The following is a 20,462-nucleotide window of genomic DNA, read 5'->3' as shown; positions in this document are numbered from 1 at the left end:
GCGTGGATGCAATGATTCCCAAGAGAAGTAGCTTAAGATGGAATAAACAAAGTGTGTGGATGTACTTTTTTTGCTATACTATTTCAAAAAAGCGTATTCTAAAACAAGGTCTTGTGTAAAGAAGGCTTAATAATATTAAGCAAGTGAGGATGAATCAGTTAGAAGGAGAAGATAATACAGAAGATCAGTGCTTGTAGGGAGGGAGAACAATTAATGTGGAGAAAAATATGCATCAATTTATGATCATCAAATTAGCAGTCATTCAGTATTTTGAGATTTCCCAGTATTTTTGAAGCACTGTTTTTCATAAAGTGTGGTTCTACTCTGAAGATGGTTCTACTCTATAAAAATGACAGGGTGGGGTTTACGATCTGTCATCTATCCGATGACTTTCATGTTCAGTTCACAAATAAAAGGATTTCCAACTGTGAACCCTGAAAACTAAGTTTGGGATCTGAGAATCAAACTGGGTTATTTCCTCCTTGTACCTCTTTTAAAACACAAGTGATTTCCCTCATATGAATTCCTTGGAGAAACAAGGCTAGGGCATGCTCGGGGATCATAAAAGTTTTCATGAGTCCCTCTGTGCCACACACAAGACCCTAAATAACTGTGAGATGTACAGTTGGACAAAAAGGTTCTACAGGTGCTACTCTGATATAGAAGGGCAGTGTCTCATTTTTCGTGTACCTGCCAGACCCTCTCCGCTTCCTTCAGTCACTTGTATATTCAGGAAACAACTCTTGTGATTTACATTGTTATATGTACATACCCAGACAAATAAAGGACCAGAATGTTTCCACGAGGGCAGGAAAGCCTACAGCCTCCGATTCTAGCTTGGAGGTGGGGAATTAAAAAGGGAAAGTATCACCTCTGCTGTATGACCATCACAGAAATACTGTGATGGCTCTAGAGTTCTGGGCCCATGGCTTGACAGGTGGCAAGGTCTCCAGCAACTGGCATGGCTTCATCCTGTTGAAACCCCTTATTGGGTTTCAGGGCAGCTGGTTATTTGTAGGAGTTATGCTGTCTAGGGTGCAAGGAACCAGGGTACACATAGCACTGCTGAAGGTACAGGGCCTATATGCAAATGGCACTGGCTTCTGTTAGATCCCCAGAGCTTTGAACACCTGGCTTCTTGACTCATAAGTACATCCCTGCTTCTTTCAGAAACATTTCAGTGAAACTTCATGAATACAAGTGCAGTTGCCCTGAATTGTGACATTACAACTTTTTACATAATATGCAAAGATCTGCATATAGTCATGTATTATACCAGGAAATTAAATAACTTTTAGACTATGTGGCTGCTGTGGTCTAACACGTTGCCTTATTCACTATCTCTAAGTGGCTTACTGAGCTCCATAAGGAACCAGCAACTCAAAGTTGCCTCCCCCTCTTTATTGTGGTTGTATATCCATTGATGAGCTGCCTATACTGCACTCTCTCCTGCATTCCATAATATGTTGGTTTATGCATATTTGTGATGTGTTTTAGCATTTTCCAACCTGCGTAATTCAGTTAGCATTTTCAGTTCTTGTACATTGAAAGCACAGTATCCTGTTAGGTATTAATGTAATAAAGTATACTATTTTTCTGTGTAAAGAACTAGCTGTGTTCCATATTCCTCCTTCTCATGTACTGCTTGTGTTTGGAGTAAATGTAGTTTGAAAGCAAATAGAGGAAGTTGTGGTCTAGTGGGAGTCAAGAGACCCACGTTCTGTTCCTAATTCTGCCATTAACTCTCTCAATGACCTCTGGTCTGAGCTTGTGAAGTGCTGAATGCCAGCAGCAAAGTTGGGTTGAGTACTTAGTACTAGAGCTGAACTGGGAAACAGAATCTTCATACTATGAAAAATTTCAATTTGGGGGGAAATATGTACATCTCATATTTGGGCTGTCATCCGCCTGCTCCTCCACTACCACTAGAAATTCTTCATGGAACTGAAATGTCGTAGTATTTTGTTTCAGAAGCACAGAACATCGCCACAACGGGACAATTTGATGTTTCCGAAACAAAATAAACCCCCTTGGATGCCTGGCTGCCCGCCTGACAGGCTGCAGTGGAAACAAAATGCCTGGGAAGCCTAGGCTGGCTGCCAAGGAGTGGGAAAGCCATGGAACTGTAAATGATTTTCAGATGGAAAATCAAAAAATTTTGGCGGAAAATTTTGATTCTCCAGAAAGTGAGTTTTCCAGTGGAAAATTCCTAACCAGTTCTACTCAGCACTTTGTAGGATTGAGGCTTTCATTTCTTTTTGGGCTTGTCAGTGCTAGGAAAAAGGGGAGGTTATTTTTAGTTTTAAAGTGTCAGCAAATATGTTTTAGAATCCTAGTGAAGTTAGGGCAGCTTCTAGTTTTGACACATAGTTACTGGTCCATGTATATCTGAGGGAGTCCAGAGTTCATCTCAATCAGCTAACACTTGTGAAAACCACTTCTTATCCTGTCTAGGCTTTTAACATGTGTTAGCTATCACATGTTTTTGTTTGTTTAAAGTCATACACATACTTTTCCCAAGTTTGGGTAAGCACTATGTGTTACACATAAGGTAACGTAGGAATAATAATGTATGCCCAGCTTTTTAAAGTGGTTTCAGACTTGTAGATGAAAATAAGATCTAAGCATTATTTAAATTAAACATTTTCTAAAGTAAGAATAAGCTCCATCTTTAACATAATACATTTGTCGTCTTTATATAGTTATGGAAAATTAGAGAGGAAACCTTACTATATAAATCTAATCAAGGGTTAAAGTTTGAAGTTTCTTCTTCTTTTTATGATTTTTTTCTGTTTCTATCAATATTTTCTTATATTTTGTTAAATTATAAATTAAAACTGAACAGAATTACATGATCTTGGTTTCTGTTGTAACAGGATGTCACAAGTATAATATTTATTTCCTTTTTAAACAATTTTTAGATATGGGAAAATTGTATCCACAAAGGCTATTTTGGATAAGACAACAAACAAATGCAAAGGTATGTTTGTCTTTAAATTATATTTGCCTACTTGTTTTCAAATTATTTTGAAATATTCTTAAAATTGGGGTGTGTGTGTAAGAAATACATTCTTATTCTACACCAAAGTTTAGTCTTGCCCAATGTCTGTATAGTTGTCCCCAGTACAATTGGCAAATAGTCCATGCCCAAGCTGTGTGCCAAAACTTCAGATGACTCCAGTTAAGTTAACAAGCACAGCACTGGCTGGCATTTAGCCCCTGCTTTAAAAAGGAGAATGGAGTTAGAAAACAGCTTTTTTCCCCCCTTGTCTGGGGAGATTAGAGTGCCTTACAAAAGACCATTAGACTGTATTAAGTATCTGGAAACATTACACATTGTGCAAATTGGCTCTATTAATTAGAACAGAGTAGTTTTAAGCAGTACTTAATTATATGTTCCAATACCCTAATTGTGTTTTTGTTCTATGCCTGTTTGAATATATTGGTGGGAGAGAAAGGGTTTGTTTTCATGAACATAATTATAGCTGGAAAAAATAATAAAACTTCTATCAAATACACTGGAAACGTTAATTTAGTGCACTGTCCTTCAAAATTTCATATAATTATTATGAGAGCATACCCCAATAGCACAAGTGGTGGATGGAGGTGTAGCAACAGACACTGATGTATTAGATTTCAGACATTCTTTCTGACAATAATTAGGATAATTTCTAAGGAAAGGGAAGAATGGAGTCGGCTGACTTAGCAATGTTAACTACTGACCCCATGAATGAGTACAAAGCTGACAAGCAGGGGGCAGGAAAGTAAAGCTCATCATTAATAGAGTTCCAGCTTTTTGTGGGGAACTTGGAGGCAATGGTGCAGAATGGGTTCTAAATACAGGATCAATCAAAGGGACACTGAATTCAAAATCTGTACTTATCTAAAAACTTCTTACCTCCAAGTTTTACATATACACCTGCTCTTACTATAATTGGGGAAAAATAGAGAGAACTATTTTTCTACATTTCCAATGTATTAATGCATTTGACAGTACTTAGTTTGTCACACACCCACACCAATCCTGAAAGGACTTATGGAAATCAACTGATTAGTACTTTTTATGGGTCCAATCCTGCAAAGACTTTTGCATGAAATTACTTATAATATGTAAGTGACCAGAGTTAAATCTGATGGGTGTCCTTTTAATGGCAATATTCCTTCAGAGAAGTTATGTTTTGGCGCACAGTTTTCTCTATACAGAGTCCATAAGGTACATTTAATTGTATTGTAAGCCTTATATGTTTAGTATTTGAAGCTAAATTTCCATTCTAACACCCAACTCTTTCCAAAAGTGATGTGGGATTTTTAATGATTACAAGCAGCCAGTGGATTAGTTTTATATCTCATCTAAAATGTGGCATTTCCAGCAGCACAGAGCCCTGTAATGACCTGCTTCGTGATTTGCTTCAATACTAAGAGTGAATAGTGCCACTTTTTGAAACACCAAGGCCATTTTCTGCTGCAATAGGATTTTATTTATTGTTATCAAAGTAGACTTCAGTCAAAGGTTGCTCTTGTTTTTACAGGGCTGTTTATTTTGAGTGGGATTTTCAAAACACCAAGAGGATTAAGTTACCTAACTCCTAGTGATTTTCAGTGAGACCTGAAGACAGTGGCTAGTTTCATTAGGTAATGGCACCTAACACCTAGATACCTTTGAAAATCCTAGCCTGTAAGGTTACTGCCTGATAAAAGGCTACATTTGTTTGCCATCCAATTCCACTGGAGTCTATTGGCAGATTCCCTCTTAATAACCTCCTTGTAACATATAAACAATTCTTGAACTTCCCAAAATTATCAGGGGCAATATTTAAAATTAAAAATTACTGTTATTTATTTAGTTTATTGTACTTAAAAAAATCTGGTGTTGTCTATAGCATCTCTGTGTGTTGCTGCAGTATAAAGCATTTTAGAAACAGTTGATGAAATCTTGGCCCCAATGACTTCAATGCAAAGCTCCCATTAACTTCACTGGCAGCCAAGATTTCATGCATCATATAATTAAACTAACCATTGTCTCTCGTGTACACATGACGGAATAGCTATAGCTTACCAATTTATCAGAAACCTGAGTTTGATAGCACACCATGGTTTAGATGATTGGTAATAGGGTACAGAGGCTTTCCCTTCTAGGTCACTTGTTAAAATCTGGGCGAGGATTTTAGTGACCAAAAGTTAACATGAGATTGCTATTCAGATGCCTATACTATCTCAGGTTAGTTCATAGTGGACTAAAAACCAGATCACACAAAGCATTATAATAATTGTTGGAAGCTTTGGCATAAGCCACAAATGAATGGGCATGAAAACTGACTTGTCGTCTTATTGCAAGAAGTAGTTCTTCCAACTCATGGTTAAAAGACATTGATGGGACAGTGCTGGTCAGCTTACCCGCCTGCTACTCTGTTCTGTGACTAGATGAAGATCTTCAGCCTCCAAGGCTGTCAAATTGTTCCTTCCACCAGCACAAATTTTGTGTTAAAAAAAGCTTTTGCACTGTTTGATTATAAAATGGTTGTTTGCTTCTCAGTAAAAGTTGTTTTAAATTTCAGGTTACGGTTTTGTAGATTTCGACAGCCCAGCAGCTGCTCAGAAGGCTGTTTCTGCTCTGAAGGCTAGTGGAGTCCAAGCACAGATGGCAAAGGTAAGTTTAAAAGTACTCTGCAAATTCTTGCAGTGTAAGCTGAAGGTGAACAAACTTGTGCTTTTTCAGATCATTGGCAACACACATTCTAAAGCTGAAGGCCCCTATTGAGGATGCAGTGTCTCCAATCCCCACAATACTTTAGAGTTTAAAAGTGGGGATAGTTAGCTGGAATGCAGCCTCTGAAAGATGTAAGGAAAGGTGTGCTCCACGCCCCCCTTGCTGAGCTGAATGGGATTTTTGCCACTGATTACAGTAGGAGAAAGAGTAGGCCCTAAAATAACAACGATAAGACTTCACAGATTAAAGTCAACATCTCAAATCGTAGCTGGAAACAAATTAGTAGTTGATGTAGTTTGTAGAACACAGGTATTATGTGCTCTGTATGTGGAGCACCACTGAGTAAGCGATTTGCCATATTCTTTACTAGCTGAAACTTTCAAGTGGTCGTTATGGGGATCTTCAGATAGAGCACATTGGAGAAATCCACTCTGTATAACTGTAGCTAAATCCACAGCTAACATGAAAGATTACAAATTTCCTCACTGCATTTTCCACTTTATGCATCCGATGAAGTGAGCTGTAGCTCACGAAAGCTTATGCTCAAATAAATTGGTTAGTCTCTAAGGTGCCACAAGTCCTCCTTTTCTTTTTGCAAATTTCTGGTTGATACAGAAGGAGAAAAATAGCAGTTCTAGTTACCAAAGAATCCAGGAGTAGACATGGTTCCTAATGTAGCTACAGATGGTAAACCTCAGTAATGATAGGGAAGCACACTCTAAATTGGGGGTGGGTGAATTTTCAACAGCACATAATGGAATTGTTTCTGTAGAGTTTGTAGTATATTTTATGTTAAGTGAATTAAAACTTAAATCTGGGATTTTCAGAAGCCTGTAGGAGTTAGGTGCACATAGATCATTGAAAGTCACAAAATATTTGTCAAGGTATTCTTGCATTAGGGTGTCTGCTCAAGGTAATTGGAAAAATTTTAGCCGAACAGTGTTTCGTCAGTTTTGCAGATTTATAAAACTCAAAACGTTCCTTGAAGACAGACTGGTTTCACCAAAATTCTGATAGGAGTTGGACTCAGGCATGTTTTGAAACCTCAGGCACGTTTTGAAACCTGGATTCCTGCTAGACCACCTGGCTCTTCAATAGCCTGCCTGGTGGGCTTTTTGGGAACCCAGAGGCTTACATGGTTTGTGGCTCAGGAACATCCCACCAAGTGGACGCACAGGGGGTAGGGTCTGTGGCCCTGGGGCAGCCCACCAGCTAGGGTGACCAGATGTCCTGGTTTTATAGGGACAGTCCCGATTTTGGGGGCTTTTTCTTATATAGGCACCTATTGCCCCCCACCTCCTCTCCCAATTTTTTACGCTTGCTATCTGGTCACCTTACCACCAGCTGAGAGCCAGGGACCCCAGAGCTTCCAGAGTGTGCTGTCTCAGAGCAGTCTGACCGTCAGACTGCCTCAGGGCCAGGGATCCATTCCCTTTTTTGGAGAATTTCAAAATTTTTGGTTCTCGTCCCAAAATATCAAAATCTTCCATGATGCTGAATTATCTTTCTCTGAACAGCTCAAACATCTGCCTTTCATGGTACCTGCCTGTGCATCAGATTTTCAGTTAACAATTACTCTTGGAAGTTTTTGGTTTTTTAATAGAAGGTGAGTTTTGTAAACCAGAAAGTCATAAATTTAGGGAGGTATGAATAATAATGAATTATAATAATGAATAATCATTTTGTTAAATGCCCTGTTTCCAGTTGAATGCCATAAAGACCAATGCAAATTTATAAATAAAGACAATATTAGTGCATATTTTGTGTATATAAATAGTTTTTAGTAGTTCTTAAAACTATTAATTCTGAGGTGGAATTCTAGCTAGAGAAAATATTCAAATGATTAAATAATATGAGTTTTTAAAAATGTTACAGTATACAAAAGATCTAGAAAGCCTTAGGAGCTATCCATGGGGTTCTGTGTACAGATTTTTTTTTTTTTTCAGTTGAGATAACTGTTCTCCTCAGCAGAGAAGCTGTAGAAAAAATAAGCTAACAACACGAGATGTCTGGACAAGTTCCAGGTCAACAAAATAGAAACCATATGTTTAATTCTTAATGCATATTTCACTACAGACAGGCACACATGAACGTACATACACACAGGAAGGTGTGAAATTTCTTTGTGTGAGTATGTGTGTGTTTTCATTGGTGGTCATGTAATGTTTTAAATATTTTTTTAAGATATGGGATGTTAAAAGAATGATGAATGTTTTGTCTAAATAAATAATATAATTGTTGATGACTAATAATGCCTTGAGAGCAAGACCAACATTCTAGTTTGAGATAATCATTTTGAATTATGTATATAGTGGGTCTACCCTAACTGGTAACAAACAGGAGCAGGTTTTGTATAGCAATGAAATATGTTAATATTGCTTTATGTTAGCACAAATGTTAAAACTGAGACCTGAATATGTAAACATTTTGTTGAATTTCTGAACCATTCAAGTACACATAGGCCAAATTTTGCAAACGTGAGTGCCTAAAATAAGTGATCTGCATCCGTACAAGTTTGTTTTGGACTGTAACTTGGTGTGCCAGCTTTTGATATGAGAGTAATTTTTGTTTCTTTTCAAAATGTGAACCAAGACCAAGATTTTCCAAGGTGACCAGTGACTCTAAGTGCCTCAATATTGATCATCTAATCTGTAACACCTTAAGGAGGCCTGCTTTTTCAGAAAGTGCTGAACACCAGCTCTGTGAAAATCAGGCCTATTTAAGATGTCTCATCTTGGATGCCTAAAAATTGAGACGTTCAGAGTCACTAGTCATTTTAAAATAATTTTGGCCAAGATTTGCAAAATCAATCTTTTTATATACAGGGAACTATATAAAATAGTATGTATATTTTTACCCATTTTGCATGCTGTCTAATGTGCTAAATTTTGTTACAATTAAATGGTGTGGTCCAATTTGCTCACAGTGTCATTTGACAAGGTTGGGGTGTACCTTTTCCATAACAACCGGTTGCTGATGGTCTGCCTCAGAGACTGATGCAACTACTTTCAAGTGAGCTTGGGGAAGAATACTGGTCAACTGGTTGACTGACCTGTCATTGATATGATAAGACCATATTTGCCCAATGATCAATAATGTGGCTCCTAAACAGCCTCATCTTGCTCATGGTCAGTATGGTATTGTGAGGACCTGCAGCAGATAAAGCAATAGGAAAGCAGTCTAGCTGGTGGAAGTCTTGTTCTGAGTCTGACTGTGGCAGCACTTTTGCAATCACATGCTATAGCTGTGCAGGATGTGAATTAAAAACGATTTGCTTCCACTACAGCATCTGCAAGTCCCAGTTGGTAGAACTGCTTCAAGTTGTGAACAGTATAATTAAGACAAGTTGTTTAATCCCAGTGATTATGTTAAATATTTGACTTGATGCACTCTCAAGCTACTTTGTGGATAAGATCATTCAGAATCTGACTGAGCTTTGTGCTTTGGAAGTGGATGTGGTGGCAGGGGAACATAATCTTATCTACTTGTGTTTCAGCGATCGTTGGTCACTGAGGTGATTTGGGGGCCTGAGGCATAGGCTTCATAGAATCATAGAATATCAGGGTTGGAAGGGACCTCAGGAGGTCATCTAGTCCAACCCTCTGCTCAAAAGCAGGACCAATCCCCAATCTTCAAACCACATCCTGCGAATTAGATCCACATACCCCTGGCTGCTGAAGACTAGTATGGATATGGTTCATTGTAGATAATTGGCAATATCTTCCTTAGGGATGTTAAAATGCCAATGTCTGTTTAAGAAGCAATTTCTTGCTCAAGAAACTTTCTCTTGGTTTTGACATTTTCAATTTTACCCCTCTTTCTAAACTTAGGGAACATTATTAGGAAGTTTGTGGTGAGGCAGCTTCAGCAGTTTCTGGTTATGATGGCTCTCGGTGATGGCAATCAGGTGTCCATCTTGATTCTTCCAAAGCTGTCAGAAGCCTTTCATACAGTTTACCATGAGATGTTGTTGACTCACCTGTGGATTCAAGCAGCTTCATTCCTTTTTATTCTGGAAGATTCCCAAGGATAGTATTGAGCAATTGTTCATTTGTCCCAAGTGTTCTTTCATGTAGGATCCCATTGTGTTACCTCTCTTTTTCAGTGTGTTTATGGGGCTGTTGTGATGTAAGATGTGAGGTGAATTAGGAGGTAGTGGCCTCCAGCTGGTTTCTGGGTGCAACGTGAGGTGTTGGCTTTGTGTAATGTTCTAAATGTTTTGGCCCTGAATAGCTGAGAGATGCCCTCATCGATCAGCTGTGGCACTCAAACTCACACCCTCCAGGAGGGTAATTTTTCTGTAAAGGGCATTCTCACCTTCCTCACTTGGTCTGACAGAAACAGAGTCTGATGACCTTCAGGGCATAATGCAAGGTCTGGATCTCATCACAGGCTCTTGAGGCAGGAAGACAAAATGTGTACTAGGCATGAATACTAATAGTGCAGATGATATTGTTAGTCTTGATGAATTAATTGACGATCCAAAAGGGAGGGTCCAATTTCTAATTATTTTATGTTCTTTTTGAAAAACAGGTAATTGCCTAATTGTACATGCACTTGGAGTATCTAGACAAGCACTTCAACATATAAAATAAAAAATGAAAATCTCTCATTTACTATTTCAAATGTAGTGATTGTGCTCTCCTGTGGCTCCCTAAATCAGATTAATAGAATAGACTTTAATAGCTCTGAAGAACCTACTATTTTGTATTCTTTGAAAGCTCTGCATAGCATCTTCATAGTAAGGATTGTCCTTTTGTCAAAGATGCACTTAGGAATGTCTCCATGCTCATGAATTGACAATGAATTGTGTCTAAGACTTGTTCAGCAATTTTCCATTACTGTGGATTGACAAGGAATAAAGATCCCTTTCAAGCATGCCTCTTGTCTTGTTTGAAAGGTATAATGTTCAGGGATCTATGAAGGTAAGCCAGGTTTTGGCATACATAGACTCTCCTCAGAGCATTAAAATGTTGTTGAAAAAAGGCCTTTTGTAGAAGCAATGTTTAAAATGCCATCTTGAAATTAACAAATCATACTTTAAAGGCCAGTGGGAAAAGGTTTAGAGGTTTTAAGGACTAGGATTAAACTACTTATTATTCCCTGAAATCATATGATTGAATTCCGGTAGAGTGGATTTAGCCATCCATAATTCTGAAAGATACATAAACTGGAGTAAAACCGAAGGGTTGCTTACTTAAATCTTGTAATACTGTATATGATGTTAACTGCAATAAAATATAACTGTGCAAAAATGTGTGTTAGGGCATTCTTAGATGATAAATAATGGAGTTTACTGTGTGATAGCATGGTATTTTGTATACTACTTGTTGAAGTGGATAGTAAACAATTAGGGCCAATCCTGCTCCGGTTGAATTGAATAAGAGAGAATGGGACCCGTAAAGAACAGAGATAACCTTCCATTTTTCAGGGTCAGTAACTAATGACCGTTTTTCTAATTCAGAGTTTTCTACTTATTTCATACGGCATTTTGGTTTCCCCCTTGTTGGGCTGTCCTAAGTTGCTAGTATAACAATATGACATATTTTATTTTGTTCAGGTTTCCTAGGTAATATGGTGAAAGGTGTATGGTTTGTTTTTAATAACTATTCTGTATGTTGAGTCTTTATTGGATAATATTTGAAATTTTTCTTACTCATAAAGAGCTTTTAATATATTCAGTAAGCATTTCACAGGATGGATTGAGAGGGTTTATGTAACTTACACCAATAGCAGAGATGGGTGTTCCATGTGTTAATGTTTACGTTTGATTTTTGTGGAGGAAGGCACCACTGCTAATCCATTTAGAGATTTGCCTAATCCCACTCAACTGCTGTTGGCTTTATACTGTCCCCATAGCAGCACCTTCCTAGGAACCAGGACTAGGAGTTTCATATTGTCATATTTTCCTCCCTTTTAAATCCTCCCTTACTTTCTGACTCCGTAACAACTGGGGAATGCCTCTGCCTTACAGGACATAGCATCAGATCTCCAGCTAAAACAATTCCAGCCATCCCAACATCCTCCAGGGATGACCAGGAAACAGGGCCCCTATAGAACACTGTTTCCCACCCAGATTGTCGAGAAGGGATGCCTGTGATAGCAATGCAAAGCACATTTTCCACCCCACCCCTTCCCTGATTCTCCCTCTATCCTTGAGAGCATCATCTGTCTGTTGTGCCAAGTTCTGCTGCCTCAGAAAGCAAAAGACCAAATATCTCCCACATGACAATGTAATGAGCTAATATTAGGCCACTGTCTCGTCCCAGAATGGTCTGTGTGCAAACGTCGGCCAGTAATCTTTATATTCTTTTACTAATAATTAAGAAGACAGAGCCATGAAGCACTCACCACATGCTGGCAGCCCAGCCAGAAGTATTGCACAACCATTTTTTAAAGCACTAACTCACTTTTAGTTGACATTTTATTTTTTAAGTGTATTTGGGAGATATGCATTGTCACCATTACATAAAATCTGACTTGCACGTCATTGTCCCTGCTTGTATCTAAAAAAGACCTTGTGTGCCACCTGTGATCATCTCTGTAAGAGAAGTTAACGGTTAACCATTTTTTATCTCTGTTCAATGTTGTAAGGCAGACACCCTCTTAGGTCACTGCCAAAGAACATGGTTTTGAGTGAACAGCTATGGCAAATGGCTAACTCATATGACTTTTGAGAATGTACTGGGTTTTTGTACTTGTCTTCACTGTGTCAGCCTGCTGGAGAATTAAGTCAGTTTACATTCCTGCAGAGAAAGGGAAGTAAATAATTGTGGATTACCATGGTAACTAGGGCACTAAATCTGACTAGTAAGGGTAGTAAAAATATGGTGAGCAATGTTTTATTTTGCTAGCGGACTCTGCTATATAAAGACTCCTGAATGTCTAAAGCAGGTTACATGCAAACAGGGGCAAGTTCGAGCAAACTTTTCTCTCAGCCATTTATGGACATTGAACACTTGCATAAAAATATTTTATCTACCCATTTTGCAGTCATTTCTATACACAGTACAATAAAAACCCATATTACAATGATGATGGATTAGTTTAGGAAAATTAAGCAGTTTTCCTTAACTTTCCCACTAGCAAACTCTAATTAGCTGTATAGAAAACACAGGGAACTTGTAGGAATATTACTTTACAAGAAAGTTGATTAAAATTGTTTATACAGTAGATTAACGGAGGACCAAACTTTGCCCACCTGAGGACTGAATGACCATCATTTCAGGAGTCCAGGGGCTAAATTCGAATTTGCATAAAATGGAACAGTTGTCTTCAATTCAATTCAGAGCTGCAGTCCACAGAAATTACACATCTCAGCCTGTGGTGCTGCATCTTGTTCCCATGCTAAGACCTCTTGGTGGGCTGAAGGTCTGTGTTGTAGATGAGGATGACAATGGGCCACGTTACAGAATTTCTTAGGCTCCGCTGCATGTTCCCCTGCAGTAGATTTAACAAGAAAGCAAGGGTGCCAAGGAAGGCAAGAAGCATATGATTAAATAGATGATCTAATTGCAAACTTGACTGCAGTGTTGTACTGTAGCTAAAAACTACCGTTTAAACTAGTCTTGTTCTAGTCATTTATACTATAGCTGTGCTTTGTGAAAACAAATTAAGATATTTAGGTAGCTAATTTGGAATGCTAGATAGCAAATGAAAATTAAGCTAATGCTGTTTCAACTCTTTTACTTAGTCACTGGACAAACTGTCTTAAAGCTGGAGCTACAACTGATATTTAAATTAGATATGCGTCAGTTGTAAACTTGAAGAGTTTCTGTAAAAAGGCAGACAAGCATTTAATCCCTGCTGTATCAGCCAGAGGATCTTCCATGCTGTGAGCACTGCCATGTCACATGTTTCTGAATAGCTATCTGTTAGCTGTGACCCTATCCAGAGCAAGAGAAAACAGATGTCTTATCATTTTGCCAAGTTTCTTTCTTGTGTTTTAGGATCTGTTCCACATGCACAGGGAGGCTTTTGTTAATTTCTTTCAGATGATGGCTGAGCATTTTACACCATGTAGGGACCCCTCATCACCACTTTTCTACATAAATTAACATTAGTGGCTGTTTGTTCTTGTCCCTTTTACAACAAATGTCGAACCTAATTTTCAGCTTATTAAGGTAGGCATTTAACCCTTCAGTGCCTTGAGGAATATGGCATGCATTAATCTAAAGGAGCACTCTTTTTATGTTTGTCTCATCACGTCCAATCAGGACAAACTTGGAACTGTGTGGTGAGAAAAGAATAAGGGAAACTTTGCTGATTCCTATTGCTAAAAGTAAACCTTCCTATTTTTTTTTCAGTAGAGCAATTATTTATTATGACCCCCAAACCCCCAACATTAGGCCATTTCCTGAAAGGGGCTAAGCGCCCACTGAAGTCAGTGGGAGTGGAGGGTGCTCAGCATATGATCACATTGTGCCAGTTATCAGGTAAAACACTCTACATAAACTACTAGGGCTGTCAAGCAGTTAAAAAAATTAATCGTGAGATTAATCGCACTGTTTAAATAAATGGTATTCCATTATTGTTTAATATTTTTTCTACATGTTTTCTACGTTTTCAAATATATTGATTTCAATTACAACACAGAATACAAAGTGTACAGTGCTCACTTTATATTTATTTTTGATTACAAGTATTTGCACTGTAAAAAAACAGAAATAGTATTTTTCAATTCACCTAATACAAGTACTAGAGTGCAATCTCTTCATCATGAAAGTTGAAATTACAAATGTAGAATTATGTACAAAAAAACCTGCATTCAAAAATAAAACAGTGTAAAATTTTAGAGCCTGCAAGTCCACTAAGTCCTACTTCTTGTTCAGCCAATCGCTCAGACACACAAGTTTGTTTATATTTGCAGGAGATAATACTGCCCACTTCTTGTTTACAGTATCACCTGACAGTGAGAACAGGTGTTCTCGTGGCGCTGTTGTAGCCGGAATTGCAAGATATTTACATACCAGATGCGCTAAAGATTCGTATGTCTCTTCATGCTTCAACCACCACTCCAGGGGTCATGCATCCAGGCTGATGACAGGTTCTGCTCGATAAGAATCCAGACCAGTGCAGATCGACGCATGTTAATTTTCATTATCTGAGTCAGATGCCACCAGCAGAAGGTTAATTTTCTTTTTTGGTGGTTCGGGTTCTGTAGTTTCCGCATTGGAGTGTTTAAGAGTTCTGAAAGCATACTCCACACCTCATCCCTCTCCAATTTTGGAAGGCACTTCAGATTCTTAAACCTTGGTTCGAGTGCTGTAGCTATCTTTAGAAATCTCACATTGGTATCTTTGCGTTTTGTGAAATCTGCAGTGAAAGTGTCCTTAAAATGAACAACATGTGCTGGATCATCATCCAAGACTGCTATAAAATGAAATATATGGCAGAATGCAGGTAAAACAGAGCAGGGGACATACAATTCTCCCCCAAGAAGTTCAGTCACAAATTTAATTAACCCAGTTTTTTTTAACGAGCATCATCAGCATGAAAGCACGTCCTCAGGAAGGATGGCCGAAGCATGAAGGGGCATACAAATGTTTGGCATATCTGGAACGTAAATACCTTGCAATGCTGGCTACAAAAGTGCCATGCAAATGCCTGTTCTCACTTTCTGGTGACAGTGTAAATAAGAAGAAGGCAGCGTTATCTCCTGTAAATGTAAACAAACTTATTTGTCTTAATGACTGGCAGAATAAGAGGTAGGACTGAGTGGACTTGTAGGCTCTGAAGTTTTACATTGTTTTGTTTTTAAATGCAGTTATGTAACAAAAAAAATAGACATTTGTAAGTTGCACTTTCACGACAAAGAGATTGCACTACAGTACTTGTATGAGGTGAATTGAAAAAAAAACATTTATTTTGTTATTTTTACAGTGCAAATATTTGTAATCAAAAATAATATACACTTTGATTTCAATTACTACACAAAATACAATATATATGAAAATGTAGAAAAACAGCCAACATTTCAATTGGTATTCTATTGTTTAACAGTGCAATTAAAACTGTGATTAAATTGAGATTAATTTTTTTTAATGATGATTACTTTTTTTGAGTTAATTGCATGAGTTAACTTGATTGATCGACAGCCCTATAAATTACTGAATCAAAATTTATGAAATCTGGCTGGCTCAATGGCTTAGAATTTAGTGCTGTGTGTACTGTCAGATGAGAAACACGTGTGAATGTCATGATTGATTCCCTTGGTGCCTGATCCAAAGCCCAATGAAGTCAGTGAGAGTCTTTCCATTGATTTCAGTGAACTTTCGGATCAGGCCTTAGAGCTATGCAAACCCTGCTTGGTTCATCAGGTGTTCATGACAGATTTACATATGAATAAACTCAGTTTTTTCACAGTCAAATCTCATTGCTAATCCATAGGCAAGTTGTGAGTTTGTGGGTTTGTGCTTGCTTGCTTGCTTGCATGTGTTTGCCACAGTTTACTGATTTGCCAGACATGGAAGTGAGGGTAGACCTCAACTGTGATGAAATAACATAACTCTGAACTCAAAGAAACCAATTTTCCCTTGTAAAATTGGTCTATAATTTTGTTGTGGAACAAAGTACAATGAGACAGTTCTCAGTAAGGAGGGAAATTGCAGAAGATAATAATGTACTAAGCCATTGCCTGCCAGAGTCAGAGGGGCAAGTTAAGTTTGTTTGTTTGTTTGTTTTTCTCCTGTCTTCCTGAATTTTAAATTGTTTAACCAAGTTTGGTGCCAAAATATTACATAAAAGCAAGCATCTGGTTTGTATGGTACTGTCCTCTGTAGAACAAAGAAGGATTGGGAGCCCTGGTTATGGTTGTAGTTTGCAAGTGGGTGTGGAAATCCAGTGTCCTAGGGAGAAGGATATAATTTGCTTTACGTAAACGTTCAAAACTTATCCTCATGGATTTTTTTAAGGGTTTATTAGGTTTGTGAGGGTGACAGAAGCTGCATGATCACATCTGGGGTCCTGGTGCACATTTTGCAATATAATTTTTCCACTGTCAAGTTATTCTGAAATCCCAGATAGGATTCCTTTTATTATTTTTTGTTTAGTTCATTTGCTTTTTGCATAAAACATCTTAGTCTAAGATGCAGGAAATTTTACGTAGTATTCCCAACTTTTCACAGGAAGATCCCCAACCCACCCTTTCTGTCCGATGTCTGCGCACACTTTCTCTCTTGCACTCTCTTTTCTTAAATTTATTTATTTATATGCCCTCCCTACCATCAGTCTTTCCAACTTAGCGACTTTGTCACTAGATTTAATGACATTTTGGTTTCCCTAGCGAGAAAATAAGTGTCAGAGTGACCAGTGACAAATCTAGCGACTTTCACTGCCAAATAGAGACATTCAGAGAAAGAAGTCACCATTATGTAGTCACAAAATCATTCAGAAGCAGCTCAATAGTGTTAATAAAATCCATTCCATGCTCTCTGTACTACATTCTGTTGTGCACCAAGTCAATGTCATTATGTCTCAATTGAGCATGTCCTCGAAAGGAATCACATTCCAGGGCTTCTTGGGCTGAGATCACTATAATCTGCAGGCGAGGAAAAGAAGTTTGTGGAAGCTAATTAAATACTTTGCTAAAGCCAGGCGTGCTGTGGAGAGAGCAGCACATTAGCCAGGGCTTGTTTTTACCCAAATGTGTTCTTTCTCGCTGTTCCATAGTAGGTAGCACCCCCTGTGATGCAGGGAAAGATGGCTAATGAAATGGGCTGGGAGGTGGAGGCAGGTTAGCCAGCAAGGAGAACCACACGGATGGAAGGTGGGGTAGAATGAGACAGGACCATGTGCCCTAATGAGGCGGGGGGCACCATGCCTCCCAGAATGAAGCTCTTACTACAGGATCAAAGGTGGAGCTAGCTGATTTCAGTTCCCCTTTTCTCCTTCCCCTGGGTTGGCCTGGAGTTAGCTGCCCAGCTGTTTTCAGAAATGAAACCCTGGAAACGGGGGGAAGGGGTCCGGCTAGCAGACTTCTGTTTTTAAATCTATTTTCTTGGCTCCCTACAGCATCGAGTTCAGGTCAGGCAAATGCCCTCTTCCCCGTGGTTCTGGGCTCTCCCTTTCACTAACCTGTTGTCTTAAATCCAGGCTGGCAAGAAAGGCAAGGTTCAGCTGAAATTAACCAACCCCAGCCAACCTGGGCTGCAGTGTGCAGAGCGCCCTTCCCAATGAGCAGAGGGTGCCTCCTGGTGATGACAGCGTACTGTTGTAGTTGCTTCTGGTGTGCAACAGAACGTAGTAAGAAGAGCATGGAATGGATCTTATTGAAACTGTTGAGCTGCTTGTGAATGATTTTATGACTCTACTCCCGTGTGTGTGTATACATATATATATATATATTATTTTCTTCTCTGTTGAAATCTCTGGAAATTTTGTTCGGTGACATTTTTGACTCCTTTTGAGTGCTTAAACAACTACATCTAGTGACTTTTAAGGGTTTGTCTGGTGACTTCCTGCTCTGTGGAGCTGGCAACGGTACTACCAATTTCATACTTTTATTTGCCTAGTTGTGGCGATAGGAGAGAGCACTCAGAGTCCCGTCTTCTCGCTGTGCCATCCACTCTGACACTGTGGTCGGGATGTCCTGTTAAGAGTTTCAGGAACGGAGTTAACTGAGCTTTGAAGGCAGCCCTTCTGGCTTATGCGGGTGGCTATAGTTCTCTCTCTTTTACACACACACACACACACACACACACACACACACACACACACACACACACACACACACACACACACATTTAGGCCCTCAGACTTCAGAGAACTCCAATCTAATGTGCTCATTAGGAATACAGATTATAACACCGGAAGAAGACAGAGCAAATTTTGGGGGGCTGGGATACCTGGTATTAACAGTACGCATTTGTATGTATGTGTAAAAAAAATAGAAGAAAAATAAACAAAGACTCGTTACATATTTGGTGTTTTCCGTAGATAAATGGGTTCTTGTCTTGGAGCACAGAACTTTTCCTTAATGCAGCCCTCCCAACAGGCTAAATTTACCACTGAAATAAGGGAGTACAATTCCATTGCAATTAAAGATGCAATGCACTCAGTAAGGTCAGCAATGAATTTGTCCTTATGGAAATGTCTTATATAATTTAATAGAAAATGATAACCTTTTCATTGTTTTTTGTACCATCCTATAGAATTTAATAGGATGCGTATTTTACTGCTCTACAGGGTGATTCAGAAAAGTCTCAATTAAATCCCATAGGTTTTAAGACCCTAAGGATAGTCCAGAGTATTTCAGTGTCAGGCATCAAAGCTTCATGCTGTTTACTGTAAATGTCATGTTACTGTAATGTTCTAATATCATAAATAAAAAGACTTCACTTTGTTTTACATGGCACACCCCCTCATTTGTAAAGTGAGATGATTTGATGCTGATAATATGTAGCTTGGCTTACAAACTTGGCCAAAATTCACCCCATGTATCTTTAGAGAATTTTGCTTATTTTTAAAACAACCAATTTTTGGATGCAAAATAAGCAATTTGAGTACAGAAATTTTTAAAGCAAAAGAGCTCTTACATTTTCTTCAAGAAATGTCACCTGTTTTAGAGGGAATAATTTCTAAAAATATCTTTGCATTTTCAACTAGAAAGGATTTACATGTAGAGCTGATGATATTCATGCTAACCCTGAAAATGTATTAAATAATCGAGACTCTTCCTCTTACAAAATATTGATGTGCTTTTGTAGAACACTTTTGTGCTCTTTTAGAGTGAAATTCACTTTGAGGAGGAGGATGGGCAGAAGGGTTAAGGCTCTGTGTTGAAGCTGTGCGGGGAGAGCCATCTGGGGCACAGTGAATGTGGAAAGGGCTTAGTTCTCCCTACTTGCCAGGGATGATTGTGATCTACCAGCCTTAATGCACCTTGCATACAGCACAAAGGAGCAGTAGCAGCAACTCCAACCCCTGGATTGGAGTAGCAGCTTCAGACAGGGGTACCCTCCCATTCACTTACATAAAGCCTAATTATTCTGATTTTTGTGTGAATTTCCCCCTTTATTCCTTGTTTCTGGATATAGCATGTTTTCTTTTGCATACAAATATGTAACTTGTAATATTTATTTTTCAATCTTCCCAAATGTTGGCAAGCTTTTGTCATGAGAAAGTCTTAGATTTTAATGTTATCCTGTTTATTATACAGTAGTAATGTTAGTAAAGTAGGTGAAAACACTCTAAGGAGCTAATTTCAGACTTGTACGGTATACATTTTAAAGTGATAAGTTTTAGGACACTTGAGCGCAAACATATTTTACATCCAGTACTAAAATGTGAAAAATCCAAATGAAGTATTCTTGCAAAGAACAGCCTGAGTTTCAGAAAATTAAAATATGACTGTGAATAAAACGTTGTGTTGCCCCAGGCAGAAACGTCAATTAAATCCTTTACTAATAGCGTTCATTAAAGAAGAAACTGTAAACCCTCATCTCACCCAGCTCAATGTATAAAAATATAATTTTCTAATAGAATCTAAATAACAAGCTAATTCAAAAATCATTAAAGCTATCCTCATCTCAAATTTGTAGCAGAGAAATCTGAACTTTATGTCAAAAATATTGCTATCATAACGTAGGCTTTTTCCCTCGTGATTTGAACAGTGCACGGTAATGAATCTTAATGTGAGCTCTAGACTCTCAGTGGATCCATTTTCTTGTCTTCTTTTTCTGCTGACTCGTCTAATGCAAAGGAGAAATGAGATGATCTAAGATAACTGAAGCCACAGGCCCTCACTGTATGCTAT

The 20,462-nt window shown here is 38.4% G+C and overlaps 1 protein-coding gene across 7 annotated transcripts in view; it reads left to right on the top strand.

The window, feature by feature from the left end:
- Positions 1-20,462, top strand: part of RBMS1 (RNA binding motif single stranded interacting protein 1) — a 211,677-nt gene that overhangs the window by 145,222 nt on the left and 45,993 nt on the right. For all 7 annotated transcript variants that reach the window (XM_048868594.2, XM_048868593.2, XM_048868597.2 and 4 more), the window contains exons 3-4: positions 2,922-2,980; positions 5,556-5,647. In XM_048868594.2, coding sequence (XP_048724551.1) covers positions 2,922-2,980; positions 5,556-5,647 — 151 coding nt within the window. The remainder of the gene's footprint in view (positions 1-2,921; positions 2,981-5,555; positions 5,648-20,462) is intronic.

The sequence above is a fragment of the Caretta caretta genome, chromosome 11, assembly GCF_965140235.1.
Source record: "Caretta caretta isolate rCarCar2 chromosome 11, rCarCar1.hap1, whole genome shotgun sequence".
NCBI classification, from domain to species: domain Eukaryota; kingdom Metazoa; phylum Chordata; order Testudines; family Cheloniidae; genus Caretta; species Caretta caretta.
This window is presented reverse-complemented; position numbering and strand designations above follow the sequence as displayed.